Source organism: Zootermopsis nevadensis, unplaced genomic scaffold, assembly GCF_977971745.1.
Source record: "Zootermopsis nevadensis isolate Lab colony 2312 unplaced genomic scaffold, Znev_1.0 Znev_ptg000031l, whole genome shotgun sequence".
Lineage (NCBI taxonomy): Eukaryota > Metazoa > Arthropoda > Insecta > Blattodea > Termopsidae > Zootermopsis > Zootermopsis nevadensis.
The window spans coordinates 5,117,863-5,145,540 of NW_028259163.1; the positions used below are offsets into that span (position 1 = coordinate 5,117,863).

A 27,678-nucleotide genomic window follows, 5' to 3' on the forward strand; every position below is an offset into this window, starting at 1 on the left:
TAGAATTTTGTAAACTTAATCGAATACTGCTGATGTAAGTCTTCGTAATTGGGTTTAGTACCTGCAGATAAACGGGACGTACGAAAATGTCCGTTCCGCAACTGACATAACCTCACTTCTCCCCTCACCACAGTTTCTACGCACAATGCGCGCAACAGACCTTCTGTTGTTCATATTCTCCCCTTCAGAAATCCCCTTCCCCCCCCCCCACAACCCCCGCGGACCCCTCTTACCCAAATATAGGACGCGAGAGCCATGCGACAGAATGTATGTGCCACACTTCTTTTACACAGAATGAAAGGATAAGAGCTCCCTCAGACCAAGTCACACACACGGGGAGGGGGGGGGGGACGGTTTGGATTAGTAGGGGAAACTTTTTTTTCCCTATGTTTCTCTCTCTAGCTTTCGTCATCCGTCGGTTGCGTTGGTCTAAGAACGGAAAAACTTCCTTATTGGGTCTCTTGTGTATGAAGACGATGGTTCGATTTCTCTAGCCTCTGCTTTAAAGTGTCGATAACTGTACGAGTTCAAACGTTCGCGAGACGTGGGTTTACAGTAGCGATGAATACGTTTCAGCACGCGACTGTGATGACGTAATCTCTTAACTGGTAGCCGCAAGTGGCGAGAAATTAGGAATTAAAAAAAAAAAGTTCAACGTCGTAGTCATTCAAGACGAATAACTGTGTAATTTAAGACACTTCATGAATACTTGAGTGTATAGGACTCGGTGGCGTATGTGGCGGTAAACTGAACCAGGCGGCGAATATATATATAAAAAAAAAAACAAGTGAGGTTCGTAAAACGTGTTTTGAATATTATAAATAAAAATCTACTTTTCCTGTCACACCATTCATTAAGATTATTTTTCGTTGTGTTTACGATAGTAATTAAATTTTCTTTCTGTGTATTTAGTGATGAATGATAACATGAAGAACGCTGTGTGTTATTTTAAATATGTCAGTGCGTACTAATACCAACATGGTGGATGTAACGTCATAACACTGTACACGGTACTTAATCATGTACAAATACAAGACGCAAGAACACAGTGAAATGTTTAATTGCTACATATATGATACTAAAACGACGAGTTTAACTGCAGTAACGTCATGTAGTTATATTATAAATAAAATAATACATTTAATTACACACAAATATGAACAATTGTGATTTGCGTTAGGAAGTGACATTATTAAGTTGAATAACATATAAATTCAAGTCATGGCTACTTTGAGTGTCGTGCCATTTTCTAATACAATGACGTCATCACATTCCAACAAACTTCAGATTCTTCAACACACCACAAACAGTGCAAATAACAGTGGTTCTGATGAACATCTCGAACGCCATGAAGTTTTAATCTTAAGGAAAAAGACCAAGCCAGTAGAGAGCGTATCAGACAGCAACGAACCCATGACTGGCAACGGCACTGTCGAGGTCAACAGTGCGACTAAGATAAGAAAGAAACCGGCCCTTTTGGGTGCTAACCTCCCCAGAAGCCACCATCAGCCTCCTCCTGTGGCTGTCGCCCGTCGGAATGCTCGTGAGAGAAACAGGGTTAAACAGGTTAACAACGGATTCGCTACCCTTAGACAACACATCCCCCTGTCGGTATCATCAACATATTCATCCGGTGCGTCACCTTCAGGTGGTCGTTCAACCAAAAAACTTAGCAAAGTTGAAACCCTCAGAATGGCTGTGGATTATATACGTAGCCTTCAACAGTTGTTATCAATGGATGATAATAATGATTCAGATACCAACATCCAAGCTAGCAATTCACCAAATTCATCCGATACATCATCACAAACATCTATCATCATTCAATCACCATCGTCACCAGCTAATTCTTTCACAAATCCACCTAACCTCATTGAAGACGAAGATGATACATCCCTCATTGATCCAACATCACCGTCGTCATCATCAAATCTGACAACCCCCTGTTTCGCTCCTCAATACCACCGTATAAGAGGCACGAACACTTTCATCCAACTTGTAAAAGCTCAATCAGACATTACCAACAGCGTAGAAAACTCCGGTTATGACGTAGAAGATTCTTTTACTCCAATATCTCCTTCGTTTCCAAACGTGTGTAAAGACGAACATTATATCAATTCAGAAAGCCATCTTCATCAACTTCAGACACATCCTCTGGTGACGACATCCATTAACACTTACCAAGAGCCATCTTCTAACGAACTTGTTATCCTCGGTACTATCAGACCTCACCCAACGTCCTCGTTATCACCCGGAGACTACAGTGAACAATCCCTGTCGCCTGAAACCACAAATATCGACGATATTGCCATGTTACGAGCCACGTGTTCAGCATCTTACCATCCATCGTTTCCCACGTCTTTGCAGACATCACCACCGACGACCCTTCAACTCGTAACATCACCGCCAACTCTGCAAATCGTTTCGTCGCCGACCGCAGCCAGTTTTAATTCTACGTCAGTAATTCATCATCAGAGTTTTCAGGCTAATGCCGGTGTGTTAACACATGTAAAGATGGAGGAACGGTTAAGAGGGGAGGAACGTGTGTCTGAGGATGTTATAGCAGGTGGAGGAGAAGATGTGATGGACATGATGGCTTGGTGGGAACATGAACAGAAGTTGAGATTAATCACGTCTGTAGCCACTTCGTCGTCATGAGGAGATGGGAAAAAAGGTAGGCTTCCTCAAAGTTATTACTGCTTAATTAATTTGTACGTATGGATTCCGACGGGATTGATAACATTGTCTTGTTTCTTATGAAGTTTATTTAACGTTAATTTTTACGCTTTCATGTAGGTTCATAGACGATTTCAAATCCTTCTTCGATTTATATCCAAACTACGAGACTTCGGTTATTTTTCATACAGCTTCACAGGTATTTCTTCCGATTTTTAATTTGTTTCTTACGTTAAATGGATTATTACGAATAATTCTATACTGAAGCGAAATATTCGTACCTGAATCCAAATTTGGTTAAAAGTCGGCTGTTACCGAGGTTCGATTCCCGGCAGGAAAAAGTCAATTACTACCGAGTGTCTACAGAACGCTGTGTTAAATTAAGCACCTAAGACAAACTTTAACGGAGACGAAGCTCTCTACTTTACTGACATAGGACCAATATTTTTTTATAAAATAATCGAAAATTTATAATAATTATTTAACCAATTTAAGTTCTGTTACCTGTTACTACCACAATAATCGTTGATTAAGAACAATAAAATTTTCATAATTTTCATAATAAAGTCTTTGTGTACTTTCACTATTATAAGAAACAACACCGTATCCTCAACATAAACTTAAACATTAGCATAAATAAAATTTATGTTTGTAGCTTTCATGCTTGTTTGTAAGTCACAGGGCGTTCGTAACAGAAGGATTACTGACTACAGAAATGTGAGAATTAGACCAAAGACATTTATAATCTTGTTCACAGATAAAGCAAATTAATGCCTCCAATAATCAGTCTAGCCTTTTCCTATGGGTTAACCATATTTTTGGATTATCTGAAATAATCACAAGAAATATGAACGAGAAACGTTAAGCCCCTGATACAACTCTCCGCTGACACGTAGCCTTATTACATAATCAACTAACATACTAACTAACTAGATGGCTTACAAAACCCGAAGGTTCATCACCGAATTAAAAAAAATCCAGTCTCCTTCAACTCCTGGAGAAACAAATCAAAATATTACAAAAATAGATCACGCCTAAAAAATAGAACTTAAAAAACATCAAAGATGAACATTACACATTATTGAATAAAAATTTCCTTGGATATTATCCATCGTCTAGTAAATATAAAACGTAAAACGACGTTTCGGAGATGGGACTCTATCTCCGTCTTCAGGTTCCTACACAGTTGGGCCCACTAGATAGAGCTAATCCCTATCTCCGGAGATAGGGACCTGAAGACTGAGATAGAGTCCCATCTCCGAAACGTCGTTTTACGTTTTATATTTACTAGACGATGGATAACATCCAAGAAAATTTTTATTCAATTGACTCTTCACCATCGTCAAGAAGTTTTAGATTTGATATTACACATTATCATAAAACAAAATATAAAAAATATTTAAAAGTTATGAATTCGAAAGGATATCATAGGAAACATCAATAATATGAAACACTCCTGACTTAGGCTTTTTGTGGTTTTTCTCAGTCCCTCCATACAACAGGAATACCTCAAAGCAGACAACGATGACTTCCTTCCTTCTTACATTAATGACACATTCATTCAAAAGTCTCAGCTACTGACAGAAACGTTTAACAAACAACAAATAAATGATATAAATAAGACAGGTTTACCGCGAAAAATAAGAAAACGCATTCCAGAAAACTCCAGGATACAAACCACGCACTAAGAGAGGCGTCGTATTTATATGGTTCTTGATGTTTCAGTCCGAAGAAATGGGCTGATTCGAGAACCTGAGTTAATTCTCCACGATTATGTGGTTTGTTTTCTTAACAAACATCCTTGAGGTTGGAACATAAACCAACCCTTACAAGATCACATCTGGTGCTCGATACGAACCAGCTGTTTGAAGCTGTGAACTGATCTCAGAGGCGTTAAGAAGTTCCAACTAATACTAACATACGAGCATTCAAAAGTCTGTTATATAATAGGTTTTGGATACTTTAGCAGTGGTCGCGGCTTCATTTCAGATACTGTCCGTTTACTTGAGGGACTGAGGAAAATTACAAAAACCCTGACAAAGAATCGAACCCGGTATATCGGAACATACAACAAAAATTCTAGGCACCTTAAAAGAAATACGAATGGGCTGAGACTTAAAAACGAATGGAAAAATTTACCCACTTGGAGATCAGTGTCATTGGATAGGGGCCCGGGGGGTTCCCAAAGCGAATTTGACGTCTAAAATTCGAATAAACTGATTTATAACCGGTCTATTGTCTTTGTAATCGGTCTAATGTTTTTTTTCCTTTAAAATCACATACACAATTTTTGAGACCTGCTGATGAAGGAAGTCTACTTGACGAAAGATGTGTAATATACAGATGAGGAAATAACATTTATGCATTGTTTATAATCTTAGTTTAATTCTATATTTTTTGTTTGCTTTACACAAGCCAATAAATTCTGTTCAAAGTAACTAATTATTTTAAAAGGAATATAAATTATCCAAAACTTGCTTCCTACCACGTGTTTGTCCCAAGCAGTCCATAAACTGAAGGTCATTCATATAATCTCAGACTTGTTTAAACTAAAACAGGAAGAATAGAAATGTATGCTAAACACAGCCCCGCGTGTATTTTCTCAGTAAAACCCTCTTTTCGTCAGGACGCCAGAGTAATTTTCGCTATTACGAATAAAAAAACAGATTTCATCTCAACATAAGGTAGTTTAAGAGGGGATCGAAGCTACGAGATACTATCCCTATATTTAAATTTTAAATCACAGAATTTAAACATAAAATTGTCTTTATGAATTTCCTCTTATATATATATATATATATATATATATATATATATATATATATATATAAAAGCAAACAGGTTAAAACAAGCAATGACCTTGAAATAATAACATTACAAATATAACAAAGAAGTACAGTAAAAATTAATACAACTGGCAACATCACAAAATAAAATAAATTTGTCAACCACGCAGATTTCGCTCATATGTGTTTCCTACTGGGTAAGTAGGTCTGAAAGGAACATTGCAAAGGGAAATAAATCCAGCCGTGACACAGAACAAGCTTTTCTCCTGTATTATGTATTTTATTCCCCTCTCTAACGTCTTAAATGGGAGAGGGAATGCCCCTGTCTCGTCTTGGAAATACTGAATACATTCCCGAAACCCCCCCACCCCACCCCACCCCACAAAGACACACACTGCAAAATCGACCTTGCATTCCTTTAGAGGGCAGTAGAATGGGACCTACGTACATTATGTGGTCACTGTGCCGTACCAGATTCTTAATACGACAGAAATTAAATAAATTGCAGTATATTAACTCTTTTGAGAGCGGAGACCCTGCTCATATGTAACCAAAATTGGATTGATGTTTCAAGGGAAATGTTTTACAGAATATGTCTTAAAAGGTTTGCCGGTTAATACATTAGTTTGTTCAGAAAATTGTATCAACTACATTCTAGGCATATATTGTTCTCGATTTAAAATTTATTCGACTAGCCTAGATATTCCTTGCTATTAAGAAACTCTTAGATTTGTTATCTAGTTTAAGGACTCGGCCTTATCTGACATTATCCTAAACCAATCATTTACCTTGTTTCTCTAAGATTTATTTTAATATTATCCTTCCATAAGCCGTGAGATATTCAATCATTTGTCGTTCTTTCCCATACCAAACGGATATTTCAAAACATTTATTTATAAACGTGAAAAATATAAATAACATTCAAATTACATTTATTTACCATGAACAAGAACAATGTGTTTTATTTTCTGTCAGTAATTTTTATAAACAGATGTTAAGCTGAAATATAAAACGAATTATATTTTAAAATTTACGTGCATTGTGGCACGAACAGTTGAGATTCGAACCGAGGATATCCCGAATACACCAGCACCGATAATGATAGATAAATCATCCACTTCACTAGAGTCATCATTTCAATGACTGGCTGTATCAGTGTAAAATACATATTCATGCAATGATTAAGACTTGCTTCCGAGGACGGGCAATTTTTTACAAAATACACGCGTTCCAAAAAAATCATAATCCTAGAATACGTTGTGCCCTATGTATTAAAGTAAAGTAAGTAAAGTAAAGTTTGTCCCACTATACGCCATATAGGCGTTTGGGGGGAGTGGAGGTATAGCTCCTCTCTTCCTTGACCTCGGCACTAGATGGGGGTGAGTGGTCAGCATCACGCCCCGGCCGGCTTTACCCCCGGGAAAGGATCCCGGTACCCATTGTAGAGGAGGCTGGGTGGGCCCCAGAGCCGGTCTGGACGCAGAGGCTAGAGGAAAAATCCTCTGCCCCCGTCGGGGATCGAGCCCCGGTCGTCCAGCCCGTAGCTAGTCACTATACTGACTGAGCTATTACAAAAGTTAAACACCAAATAGTTAAACAGGGTTTAAGAAACGAACTAATACAATTATATGATGTGATATTATTGGAAAAAACCCACCATTTTTTCAATACAATATAACACATTGACTACGAAGTTATTTTAGAAATTCAGAATTTAATTTCTGGCAGTTTGAGATTCTCTATTGGTGGACAAAATATACGAAAATTTCCATGGTGTCTACAACATGGTACAACTGTTACACTATCGTTTGCGTGTGTCTATATTATAAACAAACGAATAGCGAAATGCGATAAAACGCAAATTTTACATTTGCGGGCATCTAGAGACGCTTACGTGTACTAAAATTTAAAATTTTCTGATGTAAACATAATATCTGTTTAAGACTTGAGGTTCTCACAGCGGTGAGCATGAAGATTTCTGTCTTCTGGGTTGTTGCGCTGTGTAGTCTGGTCGATGTTAACCAACGTTTCAGAGGTCATACTGCCTCCGTCATCAGGGCGATGAGTATGAAGATTTCTGTCTTCTGGGTTGTTGCGCTGTGTAGTCTGGTCGATGTTAACCAACGTTTCACAGGTCATACTGCCTCCGTCATCAGAGTATGAAGATTTCTGTCTTCTGGGTTGTTGCGCTGTGTAGTCTGGTCGATGTTTACCAACGTTTCGGAGGTCATACTGCCTCCGTCATCAGGGCGATGAGTATGAAGATTTCTGTCTTCTGGGTTGTTGCGCTGTGTAGTCTGGCTGATGTTAACCAACGTTTCAGAGGTCATACTGCCTCCATCATCAGGACGACAGCGCAACAACCCAGAAGACGGATATCTTCATAATATCTGTTATTTTTGTTTCTACGTTTATACTTATTTTTTGGCAGTTAATCAACTACAAAACGTATAGATCCGCATAAGTTGAACACAGCGTCGAATGGGGATGGATCATAGATTGTTTATCAACGCTGTATCAGTTGCGTAAGTCAAGATGTCGAATGGGAAATGTTAACGGAAATATTCCGAGTACATTTCTCTGTGACGAATCAGGAAATAAACGACCATGAGTTATTTAAATTTAAAATTTAGTCGTTACAAGTACAAAATTAGTGTATACAATAACATCATAGGATATTAGGTCTCATGTCTGAGAAACGAAACACTGGATATTTTTTAATACGAAAATCGCTTTCGACAATGAGGACAAAATGTGTTAATGTTAAAATATTTATAGTACATTTAGATTTTTTTTTTAAAAAAAAATGCTAATTCCGTTGCTTAATTCTCCTGTCTGATCACTATCCCAGCGCGGTCTTTGCACCAGATAACGAACTTAACAACTTACCTCGTATCCAGTTCAGTCATCTCAACAAAACCTTCGACGTATTGTCAACAACCCCCTGAATATCACATGATCCCGTTTCTAACTAGTTTTCAATCCCTCATACCTGCCTTTCCGTAGGGCAACCATTTCTTTTAATCCTGGAGAGAGAAGCGAAGGCAACTGCTTGTCTGGGCCCAACGGTATTTCTTGTAAGACGTTTATATTCACTCCTATTCAGACCAACGTCCGACGAGAGCTCAATACAGGTTATCCGATGACCAGAAACAACCGGGCGGTGCACGATGGCATAGCCTCAAACCCGGCGCAAGGCACCAACCAAATGTGTCTAGATAAATCCGGCCAGAAATTAGGTCCTTTCGGGAAAAAATTTTTACATGAATTTTTACCTCCAATTTGCTTGATTAACCCTTTGAAGCCGAAGATCGTCTGAATATTATTTATGAATTCAGTCCGTACCGCGAAGAAAACACTCACCATTACGAAAATCAGCTGGTTAACCCTTTGAAGCCGAAGCTCGTCTTCATAATATTTACGAATCCAGACCGTACCGCGAAGAAAACACTTCACTTAACCATTAGAAGTCGAATCAGGCGGTATCACATAAGATTTAACAAAAGAACATCCCGGTCAAAGCCATAAGAATGTTTTGAGTAATCGTGCGATTTACAAGTGATAAATTTATCGCTTAACAAATCCGGAGCATTCGCCATAATTTACCTTTGAATTTAAATCAAATTAACCTTGATATTTATCACCAAGAAACTTAGACGAGTAAAAACGCAGGTCTTCATGTAAAGTATCCGTTATTTTTGTCTGATTTTAACCAAATTTGGAATGTGTTGACAAATATTAGTAGAAATTTCCATTATTAAATTTCACGAAAATCAATTTCTCCGTTCTTGAATTCTTTCTTGCTTACAGACACACGGACGGAGTTATTTTATGAGGCCTTCCGAAGGCTTACAAACGCCATAGTTTCGGCAGAAAATTACGAACCCCAACAGAAAACTTAATGCTGAAATTCCAGTCACATTTTGACACTATCGCAGAAATAGCCAATGAATCAATTAATCAAAAAAATCTGCCCCGTGTCACTGAGTGTTTTCTACTCTTCTCACTTTCCCATGACAAATTCCGGGACAGAGCAATAAAATCAGCCACGGCATCATTACAATTCTTTACCTACTTTAGACTCACGATGATTTACTGTATCATTTCGAAGCTTTCGCAACCGAGCACCTGATATAGCATTGTTAAATAACTTATTCAAACACACTTGATCAATACAAGTACACATATACCTACATAAAAATAATTTAAATTCAGACTTTTATACGTGTTTAAAATTTGCGCAAAATATTGCTTTGTAATATACAAGTGTGACCAAAAGATGACATATTTAACGTTGAACAAATTGGGAGAAAAACAATTTACTAATTAATATTTAAAAAAAAATTACAATGTAGCTGGTGCAAATGGATTATATAATAAACATACGCGAAGCATAGGGTTTTTAAAAAATATTTCAGTAATCAGACATTGGTAAGACTCCTTAGATGAGTGGTCTGCCCGTCAAAAGACCTCCATCCGTACAGAGCACGAAAAGACGCGAATAAACACCCATGCTTTGAGTGGGATTCGAACCCACGGTCCTTGTGTCCAAGCCTCAGACACGGTTACTGGCTAAATAAATAATACAGTAACTGAATTTAAATTTTTAATATATTGACCTTGGAATGTTCACCATCCGGCCGCCTTGACCCCTGAAGAAAAATGCTTATTTAACAATTTCAAGTGCTCAGAGCGGATCCGACACAAATAGTAAAATCCATAATCCATCTCTTTCCTGATTTCTTTTCCCACTGATAAATATACATCATTCGAAATACATTGTCTTATTACAATAAAGTGAAAAAAATTTAAGTAGCTGTCATCTAGAATGATGACGAAATGTCTGAGAGACATCATCTATCATAGAAAATATGTTTTCAGTCCCTCATTTGTCCAGAACGTGCTCTATAATTTGAGTCAGCTGTCATTCAAACGGAAAAGAATTGTCGGTTGTACACACAGGGCTTCCAAAAAAAAGGTGACAAACAAACACACGAACCACTCTAACGACTTTCAACGACGTATTATTTTGTCTGTCCTATTACAAGCAGATGATAACATGGCATAATCGACGTAGACTAATACCCCCCTCCTTCGATAGAGATAGGAGACGGGATAATTTTATTTACCGAAATCTGATGAAATTACTTTCTTTCTTAATGACAAGGTATAAATATTTTTCAAGGACGATAATACATCAAAATTATGTTCACGAAGAAATTAAGAGCCTGTTAATTAAGGGGAAATTTTGTTACCTGGTGGTCCAGAATCTTTGATTACCCTGTGTGAATAAGTAAAGATTAGAATATACAAGATTATAATTTTACGTGTTGTTTTGCACAAATATAATACACGTGAAATCTCACGTTAAAAACACAGATTGAGGGTAATATGAAACAGGGTGCTTACGAGAATTTTTGGACCTAACAGGGGTAAAGTGACAGGAATTGAAGAAAATTACATAATGAAAAGTTCCATTTTTATATCTTTCAACAAATACTATTAGGAAAATTAAATTGAGTGGATTAGTGGACAGAGCATGAATCACGCATGGGGATTTGAGCAATCCTGTAAATATATGAAACCCCAAAAGAAACAGGCCATTCAAAATACCTAGACAAAATGAGAAGAATAATATTAAAATGTATCTTATTAAAATATGGAATAAATATGTGAACTGTATTTATCAAAATCAGTATAGAGATACGTGGCTGTAAACACGGTAATGAAACTTTAAATTCTATAAAATGCTGAATGTAATATTATCATCTTATGAAAAACTCTGCTCTATGGGATTAGTTAGACGCGTTTATGTTCACACGTGTGTGGACCTCGTCCAGGATGTAATAAATACTGATGAGCATGAGTTCTTTAAAGTAAATCCGACATAATTTCGTACTTATGGGCTTTTATATTATAACATTTACGTTTCGTGACGCTTCTGATAAGCTTACATAATCAGAAAAGTTATTTATATTCATCATTGCTAATTCACTAACTTATTTTTCTTTTCCTTAATTCGCTGGAATTATTAGGATCTCTTGTAATACTGGGGTCCCGGGTTCGATTCCTGGCGGTGCCCGAATTTATAACTTGTGTTGGACAAGGCCGTGGTCTAGGCAACACGGAGTTTTCCTCCGTGGCATCCCAACAATTACTCCATTCACACACAGAAGAAGGCAATGGCAAACCACTTCTGGATCATCTGCCAAGAACGTATATGAACAGGTCCCAGTCCGAGAAAAGGATGGAAGGATCCTGTTCATACGGACCTGTCGTCAGACAGAACACTAAATAATAATAAGATGAGGTGGTCTAGCGGTTAGAACGCTGGCCTTGTAATCCTGGGGTCTCGGGTTCGATTCCCGGCGGTGCCCGAATTTATAACTTGTGTTGGGCAAGGCCGTGGTCTAGGCAACACGGAGTTTTCCTCCGTGGCATCCCAACAATTACTCCATTCACACACAGAAGAAGGCAATGGCAAACCACTTCTGGATCATCTGCCAAGAACGTAAATGAACAGGTCCCAGTCCGAGAAAAGGATGGAAGGATCCTGTTCATATGGACCTGTCGTCAGACAGAACACTAAATAAATAAAATACAGCTAATTTATCAGCTTACCAACACTAACTCTTTGGAGTACAATAATTCTGGAGAAACTTTCAGTTTCTCAGCTACTCAAGAAACTCCACTATCTTTTAAGTAACTACAAAGTTTATTACCTTGCCCACAAGGTCCCGCCACCAGCCGTTAGCCTAAGCCAGATTTCTCCCCTTCACACAATCTTACCTTATTTTCTTAGAACCCATGTTGATATTATCCTCCACTGTAGGGGCCTAACCTTTAAAAGCGACCATTTCCTTCAGTTGTTCCTACCAGAAATTTTGTACACATTCTTATGTTCCCCACTTGTGCCATAGTCTCCGCCTGTAAATTCAAATAATCTATCAAAGTTATAGAAGGTGTGTGATATCGCGTAAAATTATTTCCGCTCAAAATTCAATATGGAAGACGTTCTATATTTCGTTATTCTTTTTCGATTCGTATCTGGTCCCTGTCCGGACAAGACGATTTACATTTTTCTATATCATTATCGACTTTAATCGACTTAGCACTCTGTGCTAACAGTTGTGGATTCAAGGGCATAAGCATGACAGTATTTCCTCTTCAAGAATTAGCTGTGATGGTGTTGTTTTTTGACTTAAATAAATTTCAGATGATGAGATTAAATTTAATTAATATTTTAGTATGTCTCAGTATTCATTTAATGTTCACGTAAACTGAAGTATGGTAAAAGCCTTTTTTGTCTAAATTGTATAAAATTACGCGACTAGCTTATTCCACAATCAACATCACTATAAGTGAGAGTTCAGGTTCTAATGCTGGCAGATATTATGATGGCTGTCTTCCAAAAGGTTGTCCCGTGTAGGCTTACAATTGTTTCACAGTTGCATGCAGCCTCCATCGTCAGGATAAATAAAAACTAACTCTGTGGTAGCAGAAACCGACAACATTAAAGCCCGCCACCGGATTCGATCCTGAGCTAACTACATCCATTTACCACCCTCACAGCCCACCTCCCTAACATCCATCTCGGTATTATCCTCCCATCTCCTTCTTGGTCTGCCTAGAGATCGTTTTCCAGAAGGATTCAATCGTTAGGGCGAATATAACAATAATATGAGCAGTAGAAATAATATCCTAGCTCAAGATCAAGCTTTCGAATTCTAATAGTGTGGTTCAGTTTTGGTCCGAATAGCCAAATGTATTATCGTTACATATTTGGCAACACCGCTCTAGCCTGGACACTCATTAACTCAAGGTCACATTTTGGCATGCTGCGAGTGTGGTTCAATTGTTCGTTTGTGACGATTTCGCGTGGCGTACAGACGAATTCTCTGCAATAGTTATGCGCCATATGCCAAGTTTTGCAGCATTTTGACAGCAGTAAGCACACTGTAGTCTGACAAAGTAGTTCAATGTTACGATCCGGTCTGTATCTTCACTTTGTGGGTGTTAGCCGCCAACAGGAGACGCTATGTCCGTTGTGTGTACGACACATTGCAGACGGTAGCACAACATATGGCTGGCTAGTAAGCGCCTTAACAATGCTTCTCTCTCACGATTACTTATTACTACTAGACTTTCTCTTTTAGTTTAAGAATTTGCTGCTCTATCTTTCATATACACATGTTTCTAAGAAACCCTGACTCATCAGAACTGAATAGCCCATGATTACTATTGTCTGTTATCCACAAATCAACATTACTCTTTAGCTTATAGTAGCCAGTCTTATTTCTAAGACACTTTGTTATTTTTTTTTGCACGAGTCATAAAATAAACGCATATGGCGCTGACCATGTCTGTCTGTCTGCCGCATGATTCAACGGGTGGAATTTCTAAATTATTCGATTTCGGGCAAAATACTTTGCTCTTAATTAATAAACCCCTGAATTTTATTACACTAAACAAAGTATGTTTCTGTCCTTAGACTCTCCTTGTCCTGATAATTTATTGCTGTAATCTATCGATACTGAAACATTTCATTATGAAGCACAACGAACAGTTGCAAAAGAAATGTCAGTTTTTTTAATATTATCAATCTGAGAATTTTGTAAAATTGAAGTAGTCTTGTTTCCAAGAAAATATCGATTTAACGACGGAGAAGTTCCACCAGCAGACCTGCACGTTAAATGCGTCTGTGTTGCACCATTTTACATGTAGACTGTACAATTTTAAACGTAATCTATGATCAAAAAATGAAATAACATGCATGTCCACCCCCGTGTAAGAGATCTAATACCTCCCCACTAACACTCAAATCGAGGTCACCCTAGTTGCTAGGCCGCTGATAAAGCCAGTTGCGCGGTTGTGTACTTGAACATTACTCCACATCCAAATAGTTTTCTGTTGTACGTGATGCATTTATTAAACGTTTATCCTCACAAGGAAGTACCCAATAAGACGACAAGACGCCGAATATCAACAAAATTTCGAGACAAGGGAGGTGTTTTATCTGTGACAATTGTTCGTCGGGCGACGAAACAGCTGGAATTAGGGCCCTGTCTTTTATAAGCTGCTACAATGGGAAAATGCTGCGGGAATTAAATATTGACATTGGATAGTCTTTTCGTGCGTGAAGGGTTACGTTTACAGCAATTAGGGTTGTGTTTTAAATGGAACACAATAACTTAGGCCTACGTTTAATAAACAGCCCAGTTACGTCACATAGCCTTCACATTTTAACACATGTTAAATAGTTACATATTTTTCCACTACACGATTATGAAAATATATCCAAAATATATATATTTAAAAATCTGTACTCCTCCCCCAATATTGTCAGGGTGATTAAGTCGAGAAGAATGAGATGGGCCGGGCATGTAGCGCGCATGGATGGGGCAAGAGGTGAGCACTGGGTATTGCCTGGGAAGTCTGAGGGGAAGAGGCCGCTGGGGAGACCTAGACGTAGATGGGAGGATAATCTCAGGCGGGATCTATGGGAGATAGGAGTTGAAGGAGACTGGATTTTGTTGGCCCAGGACAGGGTCCGGTGGAGGGCTTTGGTTAGTTCGGTGATGAACCTTCGGGTTCCGTAAGCCATCTAGTTGGTTGGGTCCACTATTTGGGAAGACTGAGGGGAAGAGATCTCTGGGGAGACCTAGACGTAGATGGGAGGATAATCTCAGGCGGGATCTATGGGAGATAGGAGTTGAAGGGGACTGGAGTTTGTGGGCCCAGGACAGGGTCCGGTGGAGGGCTTTGGTTTATTCGGTGATGAACCTACGGGTTCCCTAAGCCATGTAGTTAGTTGGTTAGTTAATATGCATTTAAAGCCAGTCATACTGTAGATATGAGATTGGAAAGTAGATTTTATTTTTCGTTATACAAAGTGTTAAAAAAATTTATGTACAGTAGAAAACAAACCATTTACTTACATTTACGTTATTCACAAAAAAAATATTGTGAACAATATCCATTAACTTGCAAGCACTTCTTGACAATAATAGACTCTCATACATCTATGCTACCAACCTAGACAAAAAAAATAGCCACGTTTCCATTATCATTAAGTTGTAATCTAACAAATTGCTTATCTGTTGTATGGAGATTTTTAAACAAATGTGTTTCTTCAAATACTTTACTTGTCCAATACGTTTTAAATAAAACTGTTGGCGTTACAAAGCCTTCGCCTATGTCTGTTTTACGTTACGTACGTGAGAAAAGCAACATGCTTAAATTCGTTCTTGAGATGAGGTAAAGAGCTTTGGTAGACCAAATCAAAATTCCTTCCGTAAATTTTAATTTCAGACTTCCTACACATCGAAAATATTTTCGGTACTTTCGAATTATAACACGCGGACGGAAACGGCTTATCTTACATGCGTTCACTTAATAAAGTTCACGGAAAGAAAGAAATAAATCTAAAAATTTAATTATTTTCAGTTTAGTTCAGATCTGGGAACAAAAAAAAAATCTCTTTATTGTACCGGAATATTTGACCTTCACATTTCAAATTCCATTCAAACTGATCAGATTCGAAGTTTATCCACATAAAAAGACTCGGTTCCCTTTCACAAAATTCTAGAACTGCACACTCAAAATTCTCCCCTCCTCTTTTATTCATTTGTGTATAAATAGGACCACTTTCAGCTTTCTGATATCTTTTCAAATATAGATTTAGTAAGAAACGTACCAATTTCGTTCAATAGCTTTCATTAAATATTTCAAAAGTAAGGGAAACTCTCATAAAAGCTGTTCCTTTCTCAAAGTTTATCCCTTCAAAGCGGATATAAAATATGAACCATTCATCAGGTCTTTTCAAAAGGGAGGCTAGGTTTTCTACGGGGTCAGGGCAGATTATACACATTCTGTCTGATTCCGTTTCACAAACCCCTGTGTTACTAGTGTCTGTAAGAATCAACGTTTTTCACCACAGATGACCAACAGAATTCAGGTAATAACCCATAGTCACACGAAGAAAAGTTTGAATGGACACAACGTTTTCTACCTCAGGGGATGAAATATTCAAAATCCAGTCGCACGAATACGATATCCGGTTTCATGAAATGACAATACGTAAGAGACTGAAACATTTCGACCGGATATCAAGAAATCTCTTGTCTTCAACGTTTTACAATAATCTCTATGATCCAACATACCAATTGTCAGTGACGTAACTGTCTACGGGTATGAAGACCCGGGATCGATTCCAGGTTGTGTATAGAAGTTGTTTTCTGAGCCAAGCCTGGAACAGCTATACAGTCAAACCAATCTATAATCCAGTAGATATTTGGGGATTTTACGTGTGCGTAAATCAGTATAGGTCTTCAAAGATATCAAATAAGTATCAAAGTAATTGGGGCAGAATCCGTCTTGTGAATGTAATATTATGCTCGGATAGTCAATAAATTCCCCACATTTTATGAAATCTGAAGGTTTATTACCATATTCACCAGATTCAGCCACTAGTGTCACCTGAATAATTTCAAAGCGCTCCGAAAATATTTATTAAAATCCATTTTAATATTATCATTCGATTTAAGCTTTGGTCTCAGGAGTTATCTCTTCCACTGGGGTCTTCTGACTAAAATTGCGTACGCATTTTTCAGCACTCTAAAATGTACCACGTACCCCAACAATCTTACCCTCATCAAATTTATCAAATAGGATATTTGTTTGGAGTAACCTCAAACGATAATTCGGGTAGTGAATTTACAAGTAACGTCTTCGGAGTCAAAAATGTAGATGGATCGAAGCCAGGAAAGGGTGACGGGTAGGACGCTGACGAAATTGAAGCAAATTTCTGAAGAACATAGACCAGGAAAAGATTTTAGATCAGGGGTTCGAAACCTTTCCCAGACTTGGGGCCACGTTTATTCTCTATTAACGATCCTCGGACCGCAAGATTGACAAATGTGGACAATTAATCGGAAGGTCACTTAATTTAAAATGCCATTAAATTATACTTAATAGTGCAAAGAATTTCGCGTATCACTCCGATAGTTTTAATTAACAATTCAGCTATTAATAAAATATTTGACATTGCTTCTGCTTTAATAATCTTTTATAATCAGGTTTACTTTATATCGCTACTATCAGCAGGAAACACTCCTAGTATTCATCAGTAAGACAGGTTCTACTTCTTGATTTGGCGTTCTTCGTTAAGATAAACATTTGCTCACAGTGTTATTTATTTTAAGAAAATGTTTCCCGACATCGAGGAAATATTTGATTAATTCAAAGTGCAACAGTATTTACAAAAAATATGCCCGGACCATACAAAAAATGTCGACAGTCCGGGAGTTGAAAGTAGCCGTCACAAATTTGTGGATTCTGGCTCGGTATTCTATGGTTACCTTTCGAGTATTAAAGAACTGGTCTGATTCTATTCAATGCTTACTTCCCCCAGAGAAAGATACACATAAATTACTGCCATTGAATCACAGACGTACAATTTTCAATTCGTCACAGAGTTACACATGAAAAAAAAAATGTTCAATGTCCAGGAATTTACATTCAACTTTACTAATATCTACCATTCTTCAGTAAATGGATTCAATGTATTTTAAATAATTACTCTAATATACAAAGGTAAATATCCTTCTCAATTCTTTCCAAAACCAAGAACACATATTAAAACTGTCTGATATGACGATGCGAAAAACAATGTTAAACAAACTTTAATAAGTTCTGTAGTGCAGCATCGTAGTGTGTATGCAGGTTTAAATTTAAATTTATTTACCACCTTTCCTATTAACCCACATATAATAATTATAAAGCCCTGATGATGACAGAACACAGTCGAAACATGTAGTCTAAAAGTGGGGTGTGCAAGAGGGGTAGCGATTTAAAACACGACAATTAAAAAACTTAAACAATTTGTTCAAATAAACCTCTCTAATGTCCTTAAAACAATTGTAAGTTTTGTACAATACAATAAAGATATTTTGTACCTTGAAATGAAATCAATCGAAACTTAATTAGTATAAATAAAGTGGTTATTTTCTATTAGAGTAATAAAATTAGACGTCAGTACAGTTAGATCTTAATTAATCTCGCCCCCCTCCCACGGAATGCATTCTCAAAACTACGCCAAGAAAATTGACTCAGTCTTCTGTTATCAAATAAGTCTCCTAAAATTTGAAAGGAAAGTTTACTGAAACACGCAAATATACCTGAAAAACTAGCGATATAATTTCGCCTTTCCTAAGAAACTTCAACTTATCTGTATGATCCTAATACCAGTTCGTCACAACAACCCGTGACTACAATGAAGAATTTGGGTCTATATGGACGTAATAACAATCGATATATGTAACATTTTATTGTTTCTTTATCGATTAAATCGTTTAAATGTGTTACTGTACAGATGATGAATTTTACAATCACGAGAAATTAAATGAACCGTAATTTGTTCTGTAAACGTGACAATATTTCGAGGAACATTCAAAACCCAATTGTTCAATCTGCTTAAACAATGAATAGTACTTCATTTGTATTTATTCTATCAGAATGGTTCTTACTGCAAAAAGGGATTATTTCCTTGAAGCAGTGTTAATTAGTTGATATTTATAATGTTAAAGTAATGTGTTTTATTTGAGATACAGACTAAATTCTTAGATATTATTTATACGAAATTTGCCTTCCTCTCATACAGCCTTTTCGATTTAAATTTATCAAAAAGTTATCCCTTTACGTGCAATCTATTAAGTTACTTTATTATTTAACGTTCCAAATTAAAGCTTCAACATTCAAAACATGCAAATACAAATTCGCTGTATCTGTTATTAACCTCTCACTAATTACCGCCGTAACGTTTAAACTCTTATTCTATTTTTATTGTAAGGACGAACGGGCATTGCCTGGGGACCTTCGTAGCTGTAAATTTTCATTTATAACCCCGCTTTAAAATGTAATGTCTCTCGGTATTTGGCTTAATTTTTCTCTTTTAAGAGGTCAAGGTATTTATTAAAAACGTTGAAATAGATGTATTTATTTCTTAGTTGTCCTCAATATTCGGTAATGTAACAAAACATGCTATAACAATTTTTAAGTTCGAGGAATATTCCATAGTTAATCTATACTACCTATGCCACCTTTGGATTAATATTCCTGTCTGGTAAACCGTAAGTAAGAATTGGTTGTGATGCAAACGTGGTCCCTTCTGCATAACATTAACATAACTTAGCAACATAAAAGATTTTTTTTTCGCATTTAACCCCCCTCCTTCCAAATCCCCTCCCCTAGTATCATCCCCTATTTTATACCTGAAGCATTTCTATTCCTCCTAAAGGGTGGATCTGAAAGGAAGAGGTGGATCTGCGATTCTCTGATACACAGATGCATCTCATTTCATAACACAAAATAGCCATGTGATATTGTAAGACTTAATGTATTGAATTATGAGGTGTAACGACGTATTCATGGCCTTTATATTTTTTTTTCAAAAAAATAATGGATTTGTATGAGGAGAAACTGCGTATTCAGTAGGCCCTTAAGGAACTTACATATTTTCTGCTCAATGAATAGGTGGATACCTTCCTCCACTATTCTCCTGAAGAATTGAATAATGCTACAGGATAAAATTAGGACTGATGTCAAACTTCAAGGCTTAATTTCAACCGGAACCTCCCAGAATCCATTCATTTCATTTTCCTGTCGTACAAGTACACTTTCAATTCGCTGTTCTGATTGGCGAGTTTTGTAAAGACGATTAAAACACTAATACATCGCATAAAATAAACGTAATTCGTATAAACAGTGTTCACAAAATAGCCCTGTAGTCTGACAGAAGTATAACAATTTTTTATAGGTTCCTGCCGCCTTCATCTGTAGTAAGCATCTCTGAAACATGAGTAAATTTATACCAGACCAGACGGTGCAACATCCTAGAATATATACATCTTCAAACGTGAGAACGTGATATATTAACAAATGGCGAGCAGACCAACCATTGGTTTTGTATTTCAAGAAATATTTTCTTGGAGAAACATTTCTAAGATAGTACAAATTTTTTGCTGAATAATTGGAGTTTTAATTGTTAATCGTTTCTTTTACCATTTGTTTCAACCACTAAATGAATCTATACCAGATAGTTCGATATGAGATATGTCACAGAATGCAAAATTTAAATTTATAGCCCAGAACATACGAATAACAAAAACAAATATTACATGAAACTTTTATACAAAGCAAAAAAAAAATCACTGAAATAACACTTCAGATATACAAAGAGTCTAACCATTCCGTATCGTAATATAATTTTATTGTCAGCACATTAATATAGCATGTATTATTCCAAACTATTCTGTTCTACTTTAATAATATCAAGAAAGGAAACGCGTAGAAGATTCATGTATGAACCAGTTTAAACCCTTAAATAACAAGATTGCAAAATTATTCTTGTATATAATATTAAGAATTTTGGCCCATAAGCACAGAGAAGTGTTTTTTCGTAAATTGGTGGTTAAAATTATCCGATCTAAATTAATATTTCAGTGTCTCCACAGTTATTTGTTATTTTTTTAATATTATCTTCAATCAAAATCGATTGAAAATATTTCAGTTACTTCATGAACACGGACGGACAGATGGAATAATTTTAATTGACGTATAAAAGGGCTTATAAATCTCCTGAAAACAACTGATACTAATTAAAATATATCTAACGAATTATATAATTATGACAATTTTAATTTATCGTTGAGAAGGAATGAAAAAGGAGAGAAAATTTAAAGTAAAGGTAACAAGTAGAAAAGTTAGGACTAGTCTGCGAGGTCTTTGCTATTTCTTTAACATAATGGCTCTCGGATAAACACATACAGAAGTAGAAAGACTTGTCAAGAATAAATCATAGTTAAATACCGTTAAAACTTTTCTCTTTCAATACTTGATTCTGCTTGTATGTTCTCTCTCTCTCTCTGATTTTCTCTTTCCATAGATAGAACCTCTTTTTTTAACTAACGTTCTGTCCTTGTCAATATAATATACAACTTTTACTGGGACCAAAAAATAGTTCGCAAAAAATTGTTTGTAGGGTTACCATAGCAATTTCATGCTATAAATATGCCCTTTTTATTGTCATACAATTCGATACTGCCACGAAGCAAATGGGGGTAAGTCTATTTTTTTTAAACTTTTACGTAAGATTTCAGTTTCTCATGGAGTCGAATTTGATGACGACTATCGTCTAGGATTATGTGACGTCTGATAGACGTTTATCGACGTTTCAGATGTACATGCCACAAGATTAGAAGGCTCAATATCCCAGAAGACAGTCATCTTTAGAATAAAATTATTTTTTTCAAATAACAAAACTACATTCACATTCGACAAATTACAACGAATCAGAGCGACATATTTGTTTTCATCGTGTTTATTATATTTAATCTTTTCTTCTAAGATAATAAAGTAGAGACCTATTGTATAATGTCCGCGACTGATACTTGTTTCTGGGTTTAAGATTGTAACTAACATAACTATGATATTTGTAGCTTAAATGCGTCATGTTTATGTTGATTAAATATATATTTATTTTCACAGTCTATACACAAACGTAAAAATGTAAAATCGTATTTACGATAAAAAGCGCCAAAATATAATATTTTATATTACATAATGTTTTAATATTATATAATTTTAACAACATAATTTAACTAAAACGTTTGTGTATAGACTGTGAAAATAAATATATATATATAACTATGATAGTATTTGACATGATTAATTCGTTAATTTTCTATAAATTAACAAGGAACTCCACGCCATTATAGGCCACTTCATCACAGAAAACATAATCCCATACAGTGTACATTACAAAAATTGTAGTCTTATAAATGCCAGGAGTAACATTTAACTCCTTTCGTGGTATATACAAAATATCACGGTTAAAAACACCAATTTCTTCAGCTACTAACAAACCTGTTATATTTCAAGCTCATGTATCTTTTCATTGTATCGTATTGTATCTTTGGTAAAATATATGTAGAATATAAAAAGACAAAGAATCGTGCGTTGTAAATATATAACAAGAATGAAACCTATACCAGAATATTATATATCTATTTGCAATTATAACTCTAAAGAAAATCTATTTAATTCTAATCAGTTAATAAAGTAGTTTCATGATAACAGTAAGTCCACTACAAGAAAAATAGATTCTATAAACAATGTTGGTATCGAACTCCAGACCTGTCTGATAAGAAGCCACTAGCCCGAACGCACCCTTGCCCTACTGTCATTGTATTTCAAATCTGTTGAATGATTGTCGTATCACAATGAAGTCTTTTGCATATGAATAACAGAAGCCATGCATATGAATCGTCTCCTCTCTAAGATCTGCACGTGCATATGGCATTAACCATAGCTGCTGAAATCGTGGGCCATATGTGGTTTCCGGTGTTCGCGCCACAGGTTTTCAGGCCTTGTGCCACCAGTTTATTTCTTCTTCTTATTTTTCATGTATTCCCCTCCCCTCTTAAGCCACGAGCCACTGCTCTCTATTGCGTCTTCAAAAACATCGGCAAACTTTCAAGTTGCCAGAGAAGTAGTCTAGAAAATGCTTGGTCAACTCTTCAAGTGTTTAATCTAAACGGTAATCTTAATCATCCGATCAAATTAATCAACAAATCAATAATTTTACACTACTGTCAGTCACAATACGTCAAACCCATTTTAAAATATAGACTATCGTAATTTCAACAGAACCTTTATGCAAAAGTTAGAACAGTAACTTTAAACAAGCCACAACCACTTCCTTTAAAATACATTTTAAATCCAAATCCATAATCATCCTCTCAATGACGTTCTTTTATTTCCACCTATGCAAAGTTATTCTAAAGTTATTTAATAACACTCCTCCAAACGCGACTGTTATTAACATTTGAATAATAGTACCAGCGGTTATTATGTCCGTGGTATAGGAAAAACGAGAATAGAATGGTACATTTATCGACGTTTCGGGAGTTTCCTCTACTAAGGTTCTCAATAACAGCGTAATTTTAATGGTAGGTCTTTATTGAAATTTATTCTTCTGGGTTATGTCGTGTAATCTGCTAGGGCGATAAACCATGATGATGGGGGCAGCAAGGACCTCTGAAAAGTCAGTAAGTCACGATTAAATAACCCAGAAGACAACGAGACCCCTCTGAATTTCAAACCACAATCGTCACCAAACTGCATGCTTCAAGATCACAGCAAAACAGAATTAAGTCCACAGCCCAACACGAGTAAACACAGCTCAAAACTTGCAGCGTAGCAAAGATAGGACAGTTGTATAACCGTGCTGTAACGAGTCGGAAGACCCTACCGTGGCCTTAAAACATGAAATTTTGTAACAGTTACTATATGCTATAACAAAGCCATGAGAGAAAAAAAGTTGTCTCTATTCACATATATGAATTATTTTGTATAGACTTTGAACATCTATAGTAAGATTCGCTCTTTAATCGACCAATAAGGGGTGTCCGTTATCTGAAGTCAGTAAACACGTTTATATTTTCAGACTTTTATAATAATACGTGGCTTATTTTCGAAGTTAATTTTGCTTTTGGCTACAATTTTTGCCCAAATACATTTCTTCTGTACAGTCCCTAACTTGCCAAAGCCACAAATTATATACTATAAGGCTCATCAGTTATTTAACTACGATGTTTCAAATACAAACGTTATTTCGCCCGGAAAAATAAATTCATATTATCTGACGCCATCGAGATATATTTCAATGCGTTATCTATTTTTATTGTCATTCTAGACAAATTATTGGAGAGATTGACGAATATAAAGTCAGATAATGGTATAATTTCAACATTAATTGTAAAATACTCGGTCTACTGGACTTAATTATGTATCCTCATTATAATATACTGGCCTAATTATGGTAAGTAAAGTTTGTCCCACTATACGCCATGTAGGCGTTTGGGGTGAGTGGAGGTATAGCTCCTCTCTTCCTTGACCTCGGCACTAGATGGTGGTGAGTGGTCAGCATCACGCCCCGGCCGGCTTTAACCCCCGGGAAAGGACCCCGGTACCCATTGTAGAGGAGGCTGGGTGGGCCCCAGAGCCGGTCTGGACGCAGAGGCTAGAGGAAAACTCCTCTGCCCCCGTCGGGGATCGAACCCCGGTCGTCCAGCCCGTAGCTAGTCACTACACTGACTGAGCTATCCCGGCTCATCTAATTATGATATGTCCATGTTAATAGTCGAATATGAACAGAGAATTTTCTGAACTGGTGGAAAAATTTACAAAAATAGTATTACAAATTTGTTTGAGCATTAATTGCGGATGGAAGCCATGTGTCTTTTTTTTCTGTTGGTCCGCACATTGAGAGCACATGTTTTGTAGACAGGATAATACAACGTCTGTCAACTTGTGGCGACAACTGGCATAGCTATTGCTCCAAATGAACGGAAATTGTGACCTTTCTGTAATGAGGAGTGAGGCGGTCACTCATTATGTCTGCCAGCACTTAGGAACTTTCGCTGTATGACAGAGAACAAGTCATCCTTCAGAGTCGGATGCAGACAACGACCAGAACACCGGAATGATTTCTATCTTACAGTCCCGGTTCGATACCCCGATTATGATATGATCCTCTCTTATATGGCAGCAAATATTACTATTATAAAATACATTTTAATATTATGTTTTTATCGACGTTTATATATTCCAGATGGTATTTTCCCCTGCTGGTTTACAGACTAAGTTTAATTATGTAAATGTGTTTCTTATCCCCTCGTTTCGTACTACGTGCCCTACCTATCTCAATAGTCTTTATTTGATCATTGTAATAAAATTTGTTAAAGAGTACAAATTTTAATTATCCTACAACCTCTTGCTATTTACCCCTTCTAAAGCCCAAATATTCTCAATATCCCGTTTTGAAATATCCCTAATCAACATTCCTTCCTTAATTTGAAAAAAATCAAATTTCACAATCACAATGCAACAGGTTGAAATATACTTTTCTATGTTTCTAAATTTTTAACAGGATGTCGACAAAGTGTAGAGCTAAAAAGTAGCATGACTATAAATAGCATGTTTTAATGCGGTAAACCATTTTATGATCTTACAGTATTTCAATTAGTATTTCTAGAAAAAAGAAAAAAAAACTTTCAAACAACTGTCTTATACAGAGTGTCCCAAAATATGTACAGAAAGTAGCAACTTTGTTCTCCGCTGTCAAATGTGCCACGAATCTAACGATGGTCATTTTGAACACCAACACTACATTCTATAACTCACTAAGTGCCAAAGCTGACGTACATAATTATTCAGCTTATTAAAACGTACGAATTTCATTCATTGAATATATGCACACATCTTTGTGGGACACCCTGTATCTCACGGCTTGCTTTTAACAAATTCCACACTGGAGATGGGACATAACACTTATAACTTATAACAGACATAAAATAACAAAGAAATGTTACAGTAACCACCACATATTAATATGTTGATTACGTTTCAAACTATGAGTACATTATTCTTTTATTTTTCAGGTTTTTGAATGGAATGCTGTTTGGTTGGACAACCTGGGGGCGAATAACAAGAAAACACTCATCTATGGTTGTGACAACTGTATAAAGATTTGCTAATGCAAGTGATATGAAACAGACCTTTGTAAGATAAAATACGTACGTTATCAGAAGTGAATAACTGTCAAGTGCCTTTTGTAAATTGTGATATAGAATTTTTTTTAAATTTACGACGTAGTTACATAGCTGGTAACTTCGAGAAAAGTAAAATAGAGTAAATAGTAGCTTGTTTTATTTCCAGGAGACGAAACTAAAGAAACTGGGGTTAAATTCCTATACAAAGGCCCTCACTAACAAAATTATTCATTGTTTTTATTTATCTATATAAATTTAGAACAAGAGTCTAAACCATAAAAGCTTTTAAGCTTGAATGTACCTACAATTGAACAATGAAAATAATTATATGCGGCAGTAATTTCGAGAAGCTAATAGTCCCTCATCTGGCCAAGAAATTATGTACCTTTCTTGGAACACGAAGGTTAATTACCGAATTCAGTCCACACGTTCATATTTAATTAATGTGGGATGAATTTTAATATGTTTCTCCCATTTACGTCTAGAAGTACTGTAAATGGATTAATGTGTTGGGTTACTTTAATTGCGAGGCTAAAATCGAGTAACTCTGAACAAAGTCAAAATTTATTTGGAGTTCTATACGTACAGTTAATTAAAACACGTATTCTGGCACATTAATCTGAAAATCCTTATAGAAAATTTTACTTATAAAGAAAGGAATTTGTAATCAAGCAGTGGTAGAGATTTACAAAATTTGACCCCAGAAACTGAATATTTTCTGACACAACTGATTAATGAGTAGAACGAGAGAGAGAGAAAGACACAAAGAAAGGAAATTAAAACAAAATAAAAAAGAGTTTATTTTGTGTTCGAACGAACTTCACTGGAGCAGAATTTGACATCAGAAAATTTATTTCAATGTCAAAGGAAAAGTGTTAATCATGAAACTTGCAGAATAAGAGGCCTTAAGATTCACCCCTCGCCCCTTACTCTGATAATTATAATTAATTCCAGACTGCGTAATATTCTTGTTTAAAAATGTTTAAGTTTGATCTCGTACAAAAGTTGCTGAATGAAGACTTCCAAAATCTGTCTTAAGAAGTTATATGACTAAGAGAAGTTATTTAATATTTCCATTTATTTATTTTAGGCAACACATTTGTTTTACAAACTGTTTATCCAGTAGATAAGTTGTAACGTAGCGTCAGATTTCATGAAATGCTTGCTGTTTAGTAGAATGTTAATTATTTTTCTATCGAATATTTGTAAACTTTACATCCAGTTATGAAAACATGTACCACTTTCAATAAAGTGTTAATGCTATTAAAATGTCATTCTATTAATTCAGACCTGAAGATCTACAGTTCACATTTATACAGCCAGAATACAGGCTCAAATCTTAATCGATTCATTTAACAACACTGCCAATATCTGAGTTTAGAAAACGTACAATGACGATTGATTAAACGATTTTGAACATTTTAAAGGACTGATATTTATATAATTTAAAGCACTATCCTTTGCATTTACCTTAGACAGTGAGGAAATTCATGAACAATAATTAAAAAATGTGTTATTCACGCTATATCATGGGAGTTAACGTCAGAGGGTTGCTTCGTTTATAATTAAGCCTCAAAGTCTATGACCGTATATAATATTTACTT

General features: G+C 36.1%; 1 protein-coding gene and 1 long non-coding RNA gene across 7 annotated transcripts in view; one reads left to right on the forward strand and one right to left on the reverse strand.

Moving 5' to 3' along the window:
- Positions 1 to 27,678, reverse strand: part of LOC147872023 (uncharacterized) — an 84,856-nt gene that overhangs the window by 32,601 nt on the left and 24,577 nt on the right. For 2 of the 6 annotated variants that reach the window (XR_015538070.1, XR_015538066.1), the window contains exon 1: positions 8,455 to 9,017. The exons of 2 other annotated variants lie outside the window; for them this stretch is intronic. This is a non-coding gene — a long non-coding RNA (uncharacterized LOC147872023). Of the gene's footprint in view, positions 1 to 2,181; positions 2,282 to 8,454; positions 9,018 to 27,678 lie in introns of those variants that run through there. 2 more of the 6 variants (XR_015538071.1, XR_015538069.1) reach the window with 2 other exon arrangements.
- LOC110834433 (uncharacterized) lies at positions 395 to 27,328 on the forward strand. Its single transcript, XM_087359509.1, has 2 exons — positions 395 to 2,674; positions 25,964 to 27,328. The coding sequence occupies exon 1, from the start codon at positions 1,222 to 1,224 to the stop codon at positions 2,656 to 2,658; it is 1,437 nt and encodes a 478-aa protein (XP_087215635.1). The 5' UTR covers positions 395 to 1,221; the 3' UTR covers positions 2,659 to 2,674; positions 25,964 to 27,328.